Source organism: Exophiala oligosperma (assembly GCF_000835515.1).
Source record: "Exophiala oligosperma strain CBS 72588 unplaced genomic scaffold supercont1.7, whole genome shotgun sequence".
Taxonomy (NCBI): domain Eukaryota; kingdom Fungi; phylum Ascomycota; class Eurotiomycetes; order Chaetothyriales; family Herpotrichiellaceae; genus Exophiala; species Exophiala oligosperma.
In genome coordinates, this window is record NW_015622824.1 from 1,435,494 (window position 1) to 1,450,389 (window position 14,896).

A 14,896-nucleotide genomic window follows, 5' to 3' on the forward strand; every position below is an offset into this window, starting at 1 on the left:
GCAGCGGCGACGCCGGGAAGATTTCCATGAAGCTAGCCCGTGCAGCGAGGTAAGGGAGTGTGCCTCCTGCGTGAGACAAGATGACCTTACAGTTCGGAAAATCGCGCTTTGTATTTGTAAAGATGAGGTCGAGGGCAGTGCGGGTTGTTTCGTGGGGAAACTCGGAAATGCTGGTCACGAGCGTGGCGGGAAACGGTGTTGTGTCTTTGGGCGCACATGGATGAATAAAGACAACCGCCTTGAGTTCGTCGAGGACCTTCCATAGCGGACGGAACGACTCGTGGCCCAAGTATCGATTTTCGTCGTTGCCGTAGCGGGTGAAGAGCGTGATGCCTTCGGCCTTCAGCACGGTCAAAGCATACTTGGCCTCTTCGATGGCTCCGTCAATGTCTGTTGGCGGAGGAATAGTCGCAAAGAAACCTATCTTTCCAGGCCGACTATCTCGTAGCTCGGCAGTCCACTCATTGACACGGCGTGCCATGTCTCGTGCCTTTGGTGGCTCGAAGAAGCCAACACCAGGAGTGGTCAAGGACAAGACGGTTGTAGTGGTGCCGACATCACCCATAAACGCCTCGGTCAATTCGAGGCTCCACGGCAAAGGCTTGGGAAGCACATTGGCCTTTTGGACCTCTTTGGTATATGTCAGGAGGTGTGACGATCCAATGGAAACTTAAAAGTCTGCAACGTACCTTCAAGCCAGAAAGGTGGCACTGGATGATGATGTACGTCGACCTTGGCCCTTGAGCTCGTCGAGTATTTTGGCTTATAATCCATGAAGATTGATAATCAGGAGTCAATTAGTTGAAGATAGGCACGAGTCTTTCTGCAGTACGTCTGGAAAGAATTGGGATATCAGAAACCAACGTAAAGAGCCGAGGCCACCACTGTGTAAATATGCTAAGAATTTTCAACGCCTGTTTAGATGAGGTGTTGCTGATTGTTGAGCCCCTCGCGCCGGCACCGGGATGTGCGCGGCTGGTCCAACCGGGGCCAACCTATGTCTCCATCATGAAAGAAAAACAAGGTCCGGAACAAACCTGGAGAATAAGAAATACCTTCCAATCCCGCATTTTCGGGATCCCTTGCCGGGGCACCCGCACGAGGGTCGTTTGCTCTAGCTGTATCTCCCCGGACCAACCCCAACCTGTTATCTCCCCCCGCCACCGCTCCAGGTTCGGGTTCGACGTAGAAGTAAGACGGGATGTTATCTATTCCAGCAAAATCCATGAAGCCCTGATACATCTCCTGACTATATATATTACCCACTCCGAGTCACACCACCTTTTGAAGTTTCCACCCCGAAAACCCAACAGCAGAGAAAAAAATGGCAACTGAAAAGGACATGGACGTGGCTCACGTCGAAGCAGAAGCCGCATTGCAATAGTCAATCACGGCAGATGAACACCCAGGGAAGAATGGAGTGCATCATTTGTATCTCGACGTTACGCTTGACCCAGAGCTCGAGAGACAACTCACGTATGTGGCCCATGCCGTCTATGTCTTTGACTCTATCCATCGTCCTCTTCATACTAACTAATCCAATTTTTCTAGACGCAAGATAGATTTTCGTCTTCTCCCAATCCTCACGGTCATATACATGTGGTCTCTCATTGACCGTACCAATATCGGAGTCGCCAGGATTTCTGGAATCGATGAAAAGCTTGGTCTCAATATCTCGAACCGTGCTTCTGTCGCCAGTAAGTATTCTTGCTGGGCTCCCCCTCGGCTCGACGATCCCGCAACAGAAATTACAGAATATACACTGACGTTGGATGATAATCAAGCCCTGATTGTGTACTTGGGATACGCCATCGTTGAGCTCCCTAGCAACATCGCCCTGCGGAAATTTGGCGCCGCCAATTGGATCTCCTTCCTCTGCCTGGGATGGGGGTTCTTGACCTTTGGGATCGGATTCAGCAAGAGTTATTCCGATCTAGTCATCATGCGAGCATTCTTGGGAGCATTTGAAGGCGTGAGTATATTCTCATTCTCTCGAAAAAGATTATCAAAGACTGACACAGGGCCCACAGGGATTGGTTCCAGGTTTGCTGTACCTGCTTGCCTCGTGGTATAGACCTTATGAAGTCCAGAAAAGGTACGTGTATAGAAAACCGGGCCTTTTCCATATCATCAAGACACGAAATGCTGACCTCAGATATAGGCTTGCTGCATTCTTTCTCACCGGCAGCTTTCTAGCCTCCTTTGCCAGTATTCTGGCATATGGTTTGATTCAAGTAGCAGACGATCCGGCCAATGGAGGTTGGAAGTGGATCTACATCATTGAAGGTTGTCTCACCATTGGAGTTGCCATCGTATCACGATTCATACTTCTCGACTTTCCCGACTCCAAGCGGAACAAATTTCTCTCTCCCGAGCTACAGGCTTGCCTCAGAAACCGCCTGTTGCGTGAACGAGGAGAGGCTGAAAGCCCCAAGGTGACTTGGTCCGTTATCAAGGATACCTTGATGAGCTGGCCGGTCTGGTCGGGGTAAGTTGACTGTCTCATTTACGATCCCCGATGTTTGGAGTCTCCTCTGACGATGCACAACAGGGCGTACCTCTTCTTCGCCGGCTCTGCATCCAGCTATGGTTTCTTGATCTTCCTACCTCTCATTCTTCGTAACGGCCTCGGATACTCCCTGGCAGCGTCGTTCTGCCTGACAACGCCACCCGCTGCGTTGTCCATCATCACGGGCTACACCACCGCTTGGCTTTCGGACAAATATCACATACGAGGACCGTTTGTGATTTTCCACTCCCTGCTCTCCGTGGTCGGGCTCGCGATGATGGCTTTCTTAAACAGTCCCACCCCTCGCTACGTCGGTTCCTTCTTGGGCTACAGTGGCACCTACGGGGTCATCATCACCGGACAGGCTTGGGGCCAGAACAATATCCGCAGCGACGCGAAACGAGCAGTCGGCACCGTCATCCAGGTTGTTTGTGCGGCCATTGGAGGAATATATTCTGCCCTGGTCTTTAGACAACAGGTATGCTTTTTGTAACCCCTGAATGGAAATTCGGCATATCACATTGATACTAATATGTATTGATTAGGACGCACCGAATTACATTCCAGGAATGATCGCCACGTTGCTGGCTATCGGTCTGGCGGCCGTTGTCGCCCCCGTCAGCATGTTCTTCTTCCGACGGGAGAACAGGCTTGCCGATGCTGGCTTGAAGGTCCTTGAAGGTGCCGAGGGCTTTAGGTATACCTTGTAGAAGACCACGCTGTCACGATGTGGTAGAAGCAGAAGTAGATGACATGGATGGACTAGATAAAACAGCTAGGATAAATCGTATGTGGCTCCAAACTATTGGGGTTAGAAAGGAGCCGCCAACCGGTGTATGGGAAGCGGATCGAATAGTGACTGTAGCCCAAAAAGTCTGGCGAAAGCACACTTGGGTTTTAAAAGTCTTATTTTGGTACAGGGACTCATTTCATTCACTCTCATCCCTTTGTCCATATTTCTGGCTTATCTGGTAGCATTCTTCCTTCTCCTCGAAGGTTTTGTGACTTCTCTCCGCGTTTTATAGATTGGAATCCACAAACACTTGTGATTGGCCACAGTCCATTTGTAACGCTTTGAGACGTGAATTTGATGTACACAGCAGGGTACTGTTACCCTCTGCAAGTATAGTATCACTATGAGTGAGGATGAGATGGTGATTTCGACTATGATCGTCATGGTGAAAGCTATGTAAGTCTATTTAAATATCTACTCGAAATGATGTTTCAATTGGATTTTCCCATTCTCATGACAGGTGTTTCAGTTGTATCACCAACTTGGAACCGGCCGGGCCAGCACTGAAGGTGTCGAACACTCGCATTCCTTCTTCAGTCACGCTTGGATCAAGCGTCACTTCAAATCTCCGGAAAAACGCGCTCGTGAGCTTCCATAGTTCCATTTGAGCAAGACTGCAAATGATATCAGTAAAATTCCTTTTTATATTGATATTCTTCCAGACACATACTTGATTCCGATACAACGTCTGGGGCCGACACTAAACGGCACAAAGGCATTGTTCCGACGTTTGGTTGCAAGAGGATCCTCGTCCAACCAGCGTTCGGGAATGAAACGCATTGGCTCAGGGAAAGCTTCAGGGTCTCGATGGATTGTACAGTTCTGAGTTCCTACCGAAGTCTGTAACTTTTTGTCAGGACACTGTTCGTGGAGTTTCTTCAAGACAAACAAAAGAAAGAAATACTGACCCCCTTGGGTACATGAACGCCCTGTACAACCACGTCTCTCTTGGCCGTCCTTGGCAGAGTCGCAACCACGGTCGGATATCGTCGAAGTGTCTCGTTGATGACGGCGGTGAGGTATGGAAGTTTGCTAACCATCTAGATTCGAGTCAGCATGTCTCTTCTTCTCAAAAATCATAAGATTCCAAAGTACTCACAGTGTAGTCCGGTATTATCGACGGGTCAGGCATCGCCTCTTGAAGTTCTTTCCTCAATTTCTTCTGAACCTCTTGATCTCGCGCGACAGCATAGCAAATGTACACAAAAGTGTTGGCAGTGGTACCGCTTCCCGCAAACCTTGAATAGGTTTTGTCAGTTTTGAACGGCGATCGGGAAACGAGGCAGGAAAACTTGTCTCCTTACATTCCGCCCATACTTTCCTCAGCCAACTCCGAATCTGTAAGCGGCCTTCCCAGATGCGCATCCGTGTCACGTAGAGCATGGCCCAGGTAAGGTGTCTTTGTGCCCCTGGCACGGCAGTCTCTGATGAGTCCGACCGCGTACGCCTTCCATTCCTTGATCAATCGAAACCTGTTGCCCAGAGGTCCCGGAAGCCAGATTGCCCATTTGCCGATGGACGGGAAGACCTCCCGCTAATAGTTTCGATCAGTACTCGGTGGTCTTGACGGCACAGAAGAAGCAAGGGGGGGCTTTACATAGGTGAAAAGTGGTCTCCAGGCTCGAATGTATTTCATAACCTCGTGAGCCTGGCCGGTTGCAACCTGTCGCGGATCGTGATCGAACAACAGATGATCTGATGTCAGTGTCAGTAGGTATCGTTGACGTTCAGGGGTCGGCGAGAACTGACAAACTGTGTCGAATCCTAACCAATGACACCAAGGATAAATATCAATGGCCGAACCGTCTTTTGTCCTGGAGGACCACTGATTCAGCACCGTTTCGATCTTTTCGGTTAATTGAGGCTCGAATTCTAGCAACGACGCCTGAGCGAAGCCGCGGCTGAGAAGTTTTCGTCGTTGCCTGTGCGCTTCGGGGTCCCTGTAGTCGCTCCAGTCAATACAATGACAAGTCTCATGCGAACTAAGCTCCTCTTACATCATGATGAACATGCGGATTTCGCTAAGCATGATCTTTGCGCTCTGTGTAATTCGCTTAGCACACGTATTCTAACCGGAGAATTTGGGCAATGGTTCATACGTAGAAGTTCTCCTCCTTTCCAAAATTCGCAGAAGTATATATTTCATGTACTGCATCTGGGTTGGCAAACGAGAGTTCATTCGGTGATACTCGAACGACGGGTCCTATGATTGAATATCAGTCGAGGTGCCCAGAGAACACTAATGGCCATGGGATGTGGTGGCGTAAAGTACCATATCGTTTATGAGCAGCATCGATACGTTCTGATTTGGTGCCACTGTAGTTCCCAATTCGTGACCATAGAGGAGAGATGCGAGCTAATCGAGGACCCGGCACCTTTCGGAGAGGGTGAAACCAAAGGTTGTACGCGACTCTGAGGAGTACGTAGACGAATGTAGTGACCAGCATGATACGCCACAAAGTACCGGTAAGGCCATAGCGCTCGAAACTTGCCTTCGCAGCGTTCTCGAAGTCGATTCTGGAAGAGAACATATCGCCAGCCCTGAGGGTTCTTTGTTGAAACGAGCTCATCGCGTGCAAAAGTTTCGATGTGCCCTTTCAACGAATGGTTTGCTAGGGTAGAAAGGAACTCCCGACTGCTTTTGTATGAACGAAGGCTTTCAGAAAAGGCTCAATTGATTAAGTAATATAACGAGTGACCGATCAAGACGGTACCTTGTTAGCATTGCTCATTCCGTTCACTCACAGAGGCGTCGCGACATCCTGCTCCACTTGGCATCCACTCGTCTGAGTCCGGCGGCCAGTTCACCCGGCAAGATGCCGAAGGTCTATCTCTAGTGGTCGAACCATCAGGTCTCCACTTACTGAACTAACCTCATCTTCGGGCCCTGGAATTGTTCGTCCCCTCCAGGATTGCTTTGACCGAGACTACTGGACTTGGAAAACCCGCTTGCACTTCACCCTGTTTAGCAACATACTGGTACCGCTTCATTCACTCCCCAGGGATACGCGAGCCGGGGTGTCGATTGCCTCGACGTAATGGGTCATCGAGGCGAAGCACTGTTGCCCCGACACCTGAACCGACTGGGAATTTGAGAGAATTTGACCTCGCTTTACCATATGTCAAGGTACGGAAACTTACAGGGGGAAGTTCGGCACTCATAGCCTGCTTCCACAGATCTTCTGCTCCAATTCCCTTCCTACCACCTTAGGAATCCCCCTGCCGACTCGTGGCTATAGCTATGTACTATGCCCTCCCTTTCCCGAGCCTCCCATCGACAGCAAAGTCTCAAGGGTCGATTAATCCGATCGTAGAATCGCGGCATGCTCCCCGGACCCCAGGTTCGTCGATCTGCGTCTCGGAAACACCCCTTCCCCCAGATGCCAGTTTCACCTTCCCAAGCCACACGCACCATGAGCTACGACAGTTTTAATCTCGGACAAATCGGCCGTGAGTACGCTCATGTTGCGCTACTCAGGAGCCAGGCTTGGAGGCAGACTTTTGAAACCCAGGTGTCCGCGGGCGACTTTCTTCTTGGTCCTCTTACCTCATACACGCCGAGGACAAAATTGATGAACAAAGCACCAAACTACTGTCGCAAGGGGTATATCCCGATCTCGACGATCCTGTTTTTCGATACTGGACTCCACGAACAACGTCTAGCCTATCCTTGGCCGTGGATCCGGCAAGACAGAAATAGAAGCACGAGCTTCCGAGAAAAACGAAGGGTCGAGGCATACTATTCCATCGTACGGCCTTCAGTGCCGACAAACCCCGGTCGGAACGCGGTTCGGACGGCGTGGGAAATTTCAAGAGATGCGACTTGACAATTTGACGTCTGCGACTGTGATACCATCTATGTACCGTACGTTTGTCTAAGATATATCGTGAGTGGATCTCAATGAGTTTCAGTAACCTCCTCTACCTGACGCGATGTCGCTTGCTCTTCGATTTCTTGGGCCTGAGCCTTACTCTGGGTATGGTGGTCTCTGATTGTGTGCGTCGTCGGATCGACATCGAGTTCGTACTGATAGACGGCCACTTCATCTTCGTCACCAAAGATAGCGGCAATTTCTTCTAATGGGATGTTCCTCGTGTCGGGCCAGTATATGAGGATGAGGATGCCTCCGAGGATTCCACCGATGATGAAAACAAGGAAGTACTTCCATCCAATGTTCCTAATTAGGTTCGCCGAGTCAGTCAAGGGATGGACAGAATGGGTACGTGCACTACTGCAACTTACGCCAGTCCTGTCGGGGCCGATTGAAGCCAGACAATGTTCATCAGTGCAATCATTGCTGAGCCCAGAGAGACCCCTTTGGCTCGTAGATGGGTGGGGAAGATCTCGCCCAGGTAGGTGAACTGGGTGCCATCGAGGCCCACGACGTAGAAGGGTTGGTACAGATAAAAGAATGCGACCGTCGCCTTCAGCGCGGCAGTGTTGGTGGACGGTACGAAATTGGCAATGAGGGCGGAGATGAAGATCAACATGACCGAGCAGCCAATGATGCCACCGCCGATGAGAATGTTTCTCGGTAGTAGATCGATCAATCCCGGCGCGATGAGGAAAAGGCAGAACCCCACCGTCAACCAAATTACGGGGAAGAGCAGCTGTTTTTCCGGTCCATATCCCAGGAGCTTGTAGATGACTGGGCCATAATCTGGTTTATGGTCAGTAACATGTCAAAGACACAACCGCGAGGGGGGAGGGGAGGGAGGTGGGTGGGGGTTGAGTTACTGTTGATGACCAACACTCCTGCAAACTGAACAATCCCCGTGGTACCAATTGCGTACCACGCTCGCTTTCTGTACGAGGGTTTGCGAAAGAGTTGGACCCAAGTGCAGTTCAGTTCTCGATCGATGGCCACTTGTTTCTGGATCTGGTACAGTTCTGTGTGGGCTCGGTCATGTCCTGTGCCGGAACGAGAATGCACCTTCTCCAACACAGCTTTGGCCTCATCGTCACGATTCTGCATGACCAGCCATCTAGGGAGTCCTTTGTCAGTTCGAGAACCGGTTTGGGAGGAAATGGAGATATCCAGAGAGGTTGGAATACCTTGGGCTTTCTGGGCAGAAGGGCAGGCCGCAAAGCAAGATTATCGGTGCTATGCATTGAACCGCGACGGGAAGACGCCAATTGTTGCCGTTGTTCTCCCAGAAAAAGGTCCCGAAGCCGATCCAGCCGGATGACATGTAGCCGATCTGGAAGCAGATGCCATGGATCTCGACGAGGCTACCACGCAAATTGACAGCGACCAGTTCACTCATCATAAGCTGCATACAGTCAGACAGAGGCCAGTACTTAGTAAACAACGGTCAAAGCGCACCGGAGCTGCTGCGACCGACATCCACGATCCTGCACCGCTGAAAAATCGAAAGACTATAAAGAGGGCTACATTGTTGCTGCCCGCCATGATGGCGCCCGAGACAAGGACCAGAATTGCAGGCTGCCGGAAGACAGGTGAGCATAGAGTATCTTATTGTCCTGCTCCTCGGAGAGCTTACCACTGCAAGGGCCCAACGCCGTCCCCACTTGTCTGCTATCCAAGGCAGAATCAGGGTCCCAATGAGCCCTCCTGTCTGGAAGATGCCATTCATGGTGGATATAAGGTCTGTGCCATTGGATCGCGTTTCCAGCTCAAAGTATTCCACTGACAGAGGAGAGTGTTAATAGGAGGGCGAAAGAGATTGCCATGGGTATTCCGTACAGAATGATGGTTGGCCTGGATCAACGAGTCGTCAGCGGCATAATCCCAACCACAGCCAAATAAATGTTTTCGCGGTTCCACTCACCAAGCAGCGTTCCTATCACAGCCGCAGGATATCCAAAATTGAATGAGCACAATCCGATATAAGCAAGCACACCGATGGTATACAAGTTCGGCTTGTCGTGCGTTTTGGAAGTATTACGAGCCATCTTGGAAACTGGCGAGCTCGAGAGACGATGGCGTACGTTTGAGGATCCCAAGCTTTTTTGGCTGAAGTCTTGGACGGGATCTTAGAAAGTTACACACAACTTAGCACTCCCTTCAAGCTTTGAGGAATACGAGGCCGCAGGCGCAGAGGTACATATACTGTGACGACCTCGGATTGTACTCCAGTTCCCCGCAAACGATCAGCCGTAAGGACTCCAACATCAGGGGGCCCATAAGCATGGAAACTCCAAAATCTGGGGGCCATGAGTACAAGTATACCCTCGGTAGTGACCGTCTTCTAGAGCCTCGGATCCTTGACTCGGTTTTTACGGTGTCATAATGTCGATGAGTCTTGGATCTTCGCTCCGACTATCCGGTGTTGGTATGATATTCATTAATATGTGCAGTCTATAATGTGGTGACACGGGAGGGCCGGAAAACCCTCACCCCGCTCCTCGGGATACGTCCTTTTGTTGCCATTTTGTATCACCTCCAAAGGGGATTTATGACGCCTTAACGTAAATGTCGATCTTTGATTTGTAACCAACGAGTTTTAAATTCTTCAGGGGGTAGGAAATTCCCAATCACATATGTCTTTGTTGATAAGAGAAACCATGATCCAGATGTAAAGCGTCTGCAATGAATCCGTGCTTGAATGTGGTCCCAGTCAAAGAGGAATTGGAGGATTGCCGGTCACAATTTTGCTTTTGTAGGGTCAGTTCTTCGCAGAAAATCCTTCACAAACTACTTTACTTGCTCTGTCACTCCTTGGGACATTTCTCGTCACGTCTTACTCCACCACCGTATGCCTACATTATTCAATTGCCTTTTCGTCTCGTCACCCACTGGTCCTTGGTCTCTTATCAATATCGAGTCTCTGGCTTCCCTCCGGTGGGGACAGACTCCTGACAATGCATGAATGAATCCAGGAAAGTGTGTGCTAAGTTGAGAGCAACAACACATCACAACGCCCGGGATTGCCTCTTTTGTACTTAGAGGATATGGTAGATGACTAGTCTATCTTTCCACAGAGAGCCCATTCCGAAATTCCTTTCGCATGTAGAGTGGTTGTTTCAAATGTAGGCGCCGTGAGATCCTGCGGCCGAAAAACGAGTCGAAGTTCTGTACATCCAAGGATGACGCCGCCGACTTGATGCTCCTTGACTAAAGACGCATAGGCCGACCGCCATGTCGACTTGACGGTCTCGGGAATTTCCTCCTTGTTCATTTCCTCGAAGATCATGCGGTCCGCTTTGGACCTGAATTTGCCGTCAGGGACCACGACCTCCAGGCCGAATTTCTTTTGTAGCCGCGAGACGTAAAAATCTTCCTCCTCCATGACGGCGCGTGTTGCGAGCAGACCGACCTTCTTGATGCCCCGACTGACAATCTCCGGAGCTGTCGAGTCCACGATGTGCAATACGCGCAAGCCGGTAGTTTTCTCCAGCGCGTCCGCGGCCTTGTGGGCCACGTTTGCACAGAGAGCGAGAGCCTCGGCGTTGGCGGCCTTCAAATCCCGGCCACTTTTACAGAGGAGTCTCGTCATGCCCGCATAATCTCTTGCGCCAGCCAAGGAGGCCAGGTCCGTGTAGTCGATCGAGTTGATGAGGAGGCGCGCCGAATGTATGCCTCCCAGCTTGGAATTGACGTGCTGGTTGATTTTATGGTAGTAAATAGCAGTGGTTTGCCACGAGAAGCCCCCAATGAGACCGACCACCCTCGTCATAGTGTGGTAGATAGTAGCCTCCACGAGTCTTGTCACTTGTCAGTGATAGAAACCTTTGGCGGCAGTATTGTCAAATGGCTTGCGGTGCAACGACCTTGTGAGCACGTGATACTCAGTTGCAAGTGACGCAACCAGGCCGGATTTACCGCGTTGCAGAGACGTTTCTGTATGGTGAAGGTTGATTTGAGCAAATATCGAAGTGAAAATGTAGAGTAAAATCTTACGTTCTTCGCCTCTATATCAATCTTCCGCTTTATAAAAAAAATAGTATCATTCAACAGCTTGGAAGACCGAGTTTTGATACGCTGGATGAAATGTTGATACTGTAAGAGGAGAGAAATATAACCAAGAAGATTTAGGTTTGATAAGATAACGTAGCTTGGCCAATACAGAGGAAGTGGAGAATGCCCACGAGGCTATAGCGAGAGGGGTTATCACTGTAGACCCACCAGTGAGCCTGGACCCACTGAGGTACACTATTTACTGTACTATATGTGAACAAGGTACTATATCATTACTTTCAACAAGGAACTAGAATTAAACTGAGTTCAAGTAAATTGAACGAACCCAGGGCCAATGTGACAAGCTAGTGTATGTTACCACGGATAAAACGGTCAGAGAATCCGGCTCAAACTTCGGCATGGTTGTCCCCGGAATCGGGACCGGGAGGATATTCCATTTTGAGATATCGAAGATGTCGAGCCGGGGTCTTCTCCAGGAATCAAAAAGGCCCCAAAGATGATTCTCCTGTAGTCTTCTTTTTTGAACAACACACAATAGCTCGAGACGGCTACCTCACACTTGATCGTTTCACTTCTTCACTTTGCCCTCAGCAGTGCAATAGAACAAGATCCAATACACTCGAAAAAATGTCCTATACGGCAAGACAAACGTCGAATTCTGCACGGAAAGTCGACGTGCACCACCACTTGGTGCCTGATGTCTGGAAAGAGGGTCTGCTATCCCTTTGAAAGAACTTGTGTCGAAGGCTTCTTAATGTTGTACTGACATGCCCTGTTGAAAGAAATCACAAAAATCGCATTGGGTCCCGAAGAAATTCCACCTCTGAACTGGACCCTGGCGGGCTCTGAGAGCTTCATGAAGAAGGCTGGCCTCACGACAACTATCTTCTCCTTGACCACGCCGGGTGTCACCAAGTTTGACCTAGTTACGGCACGTCGAGTCGCTCGGGCGGTCAACGAGTACTCAGCTGAGCTCCGGGAGAAGAATCCTGGGAAGTTTGGGTTCTTCGCAACGCTCCCATCCCTACACGACGACATCTATGGAGCAGTTGAAGAGGCTCGGTATGCCTTGACCACTCTCAAAGCTGAGGGGGTCATCGTTTTCACCCACTACGGTCCGGAAAATCACTATCTCGGTCACCCATCCTTCCGGCCCCTGTGGAAACTTCTAGACGACCTGAAAGCCATTGCGTTTGTGCATCCGTGCCCACCTCGTGACAAGGCGACGTTCCCGGACACACTTCTTCCTCACGTCACGGAATACCCGCACGAAACGACGAGGTCAGCGGTTGATCTGATCTTCTCCAACACCCGGAGAGATCATCCCAGCATAAAATTTATCCTCTCCCACGCCGGTGGAACTTTGCCGTACCTGGCGGGCCGAGTCAGCTTCATGGAGATATTCCCAAGCTCACCGAACAAAAAGGGTCACGAGGAGATCTACCAGGAGATCCAAAGCTTTTACTACGACTTGGCCATGTCAGGACACCCCAACACCCTGAGAACTCTCCTGGGCTTTGTTCCAGAGGATCATATCCTCTTTGGAAGCGACTATCCATACGCCTTGGAACCGGGTATTCGGCGAATGAACGACAACTGGGAAGAATTCCCACTGGACCAGCAAACAAGGGATATGATCAACTTTGAGAATGCGGAGAAAATTTTACCCATGTTCCAGAAAAGCTAAGATTGAGGAACTCAAGATGTTCCACCAATGTCTAATCTTGATCTCATTAAGAGTTTAGGGGTCAGATTGCATGAGAATGATCATTTCCATACAATGTAATATCACCGCATGTATTGCAGAATTCGACAAATGATAGTACCGTAACCGATCTGTGTAATAACACTGCTATTTTCTTCATCATGGCCAAATCAATACAGGCTTGATACACCGTCCGTGGTGCATATCGTCTATAGCCTTGTTTATTTCGGTGAATGGATATCGTTTAATCAGGCGCTCAATCGGAAAGCGACCTTGCTTCCAAAATTCCACAAGAGCAGGAATAAACTGCCAAGGTTCATGTGAGCCAAAAACGAAATGAAATAAAACAACGGATCCGAGGGGAAATATTGTGTCATTCTTACCGTTTGAGGATGAGCCGACCCTTCACAAGATCCGACGTAGCTGACATTCCTTCCGATCCACTCTGCTGGCTCGATGTTGACGAATTTCCCTGCCGGCGCTGCTCCAACCGTGGCGACGATTCCGTTGTTTGCGGCCGATGCTATCATCGCTTCAATGACTGCAGTATTCCCTGTGGCGTCGAGCGCACGGTCGACACCCTCGCCGGCCGTTGCAGCCTTGATCAGTTCAACAACATCCTTGCCGCTCAAGTTTATCGTGACCGTCGCCCCGAGCTCGGCGGCTAGCTGGAGCCTCGATTCGTTGATGTCAATGGCTATGATCTGTGTAGCCGGTGTGAAGCGTACCGCCGCCATGACAGCGGCCAGCCCAACTGAGCCCACTCCAAAGACCGCAATAGATTCTCCCACAGACGGTTTCAAGTCGTTGAGGACGGTCCCAGCTCCGGTTTGCAGGCCGCAGCCGAGTGGGCAGAGAACATCCAGGGGGACATCTTTGTCGAGCTTGACGGCACAGTTCGCCGTGACGATCGATCTAGAAGCGAACGAGGATTGTCCAAAGTAGGGTGAAGCAATGTCGACGTCGCCCATCGACATTGTATGACTGCCGTCGGCACGGGCGCCACCGAAAAGAAGTCTGGGACCGACTCGACAGTATGACGGGAGGCCACGAAGGCAAGGTCGACAGGCTCCGCAGCTGGTGATGGAGAGAAGAACATGGTCTCCAGGGGCGAGGTGATTGACATCGGCGCCAACTTCCTCCACAATCCCCGCCCCTTCGTGGCCTAGCACGGCCGGCGGGGACGGAGGCAGTTTGCCCATGGCGGAGCCTACGTCGGTGTGACAAACGCCGGTGGCGACCATGCGAACGATAATCTCGTCGGGTCTCATGTCCTTGAGTTGGACCTGTCTCTGTTCAAAAGGTCCATTGTGGCTTGTAATGACCAAGGCAGTTACAGGCTTGCTACTGGCGGATGGACCTGGAGACTTATTCATGATGCCGCTGGTCTGCATTGTATAATAGATTAAGTTAAGAGAGCGAGAGAGTGTGCTCAGTACGACGAGGTCGTAAGGATGACAAAGCTCTTAAATACAACACGGGGAACGGTGTCATCCTCTCTAGGGATATCGGAACGGTTAAATAGTTCCGTGAGAAGAACCGATCGTAGAGTAGATTCCGGAGTCAAGAGTTGTGAAGTTTTAGGAAGACCATTATAGACGCATTCTCCACGTTTTATCACCAAAAAAGTGCTGAAAAGTATTATCCCTCTTGTTCCTTACGTTGAGTTACACATTCAATTCATCTTGCTCTCAAATCACATCTGACGGCTCGTCTGTGATCGTGATTGTCTTAGTCTGTAGAAACTCATCCAAACCCCATTGTCCGTTGAATCTGCCAAATCCGCTTTCCTTCGAGCCTCCGTGCGGAAGCCACGGCTCATCATGGATAGTCATGGCATTAATGTGGCAGGCGCCTGTCTCTATACGCCTCGCACAGCGGACAGCCTTGGGAACATCCCTCGAAAAGATGCTTGCGGATAGGCCGTAAGCGGTGTCATTGGCCTGAGAAATTGCCTCATCAACAGTATCAACCACTAACAGGGTCACTGTAGGCCCGAAGGTCTC

The 14,896-nt window shown here is 50.3% G+C and overlaps 4 protein-coding genes across 4 annotated transcripts; 1 reads left to right on the forward strand and 3 right to left on the reverse strand.

The window, feature by feature from the left end:
• Positions 1 to 1,487: 1,487 nt before the first annotated feature.
• PV06_07799 (uncharacterized protein) lies at positions 1,488 to 3,219 on the forward strand (the record flags this gene model as incomplete). The annotated part of the gene is made up of 7 exons (XM_016409079.1): positions 1,488 to 1,492; positions 1,552 to 1,697; positions 1,755 to 1,972; positions 2,031 to 2,095; positions 2,162 to 2,488; positions 2,552 to 2,987; positions 3,055 to 3,219. The coding sequence occupies 7 exons, from the start codon at positions 1,488 to 1,490 to the stop codon at positions 3,217 to 3,219; spliced, it is 1,362 nt and encodes a 453-aa protein (XP_016260833.1).
• A 3,981-nt stretch (positions 3,220 to 7,200) lies between these two features.
• On the reverse strand, positions 7,201 to 9,219 carry PV06_07800 (uncharacterized protein; the record flags this gene model as incomplete). The annotated part of the gene is made up of 8 exons (XM_016409080.1): positions 7,201 to 7,480; positions 7,546 to 7,963; positions 8,041 to 8,288; positions 8,359 to 8,576; positions 8,630 to 8,749; positions 8,808 to 8,953; positions 9,011 to 9,025; positions 9,096 to 9,219. The coding sequence occupies 8 exons, from the start codon at positions 9,217 to 9,219 to the stop codon at positions 7,201 to 7,203; spliced, it is 1,569 nt and encodes a 522-aa protein (XP_016260834.1).
• A 376-nt stretch (positions 9,220 to 9,595) lies between these two features.
• On the reverse strand, positions 9,596 to 11,258 carry PV06_07801 (uncharacterized protein). Its single transcript, XM_016409081.1, has one exon. The coding sequence runs from the start codon at positions 10,941 to 10,943 to the stop codon at positions 10,230 to 10,232; it is 714 nt and encodes a 237-aa protein (XP_016260835.1). The 5' UTR covers positions 10,944 to 11,258; the 3' UTR covers positions 9,596 to 10,229.
• A 1,791-nt stretch (positions 11,259 to 13,049) lies between these two features.
• Positions 13,050 to 14,284, reverse strand: PV06_07802 (uncharacterized protein; the record flags this gene model as incomplete). Its single annotated transcript, XM_016409082.1, has 2 exons — positions 13,050 to 13,196; positions 13,274 to 14,284. The coding sequence occupies 2 exons, from the start codon at positions 14,282 to 14,284 to the stop codon at positions 13,050 to 13,052; spliced, it is 1,158 nt and encodes a 385-aa protein (XP_016260836.1).
• Between the last annotated feature and the right edge of the window lie 612 nt (positions 14,285 to 14,896).

Coding starts and splice junctions, on each gene's coding strand:
- PV06_07801 (XM_016409081.1), bottom strand. CDS start 10,943: ATGACGAGGGTGGTCGGTCTCATTGGGGGCTTCTCGTGGCAAACCACT.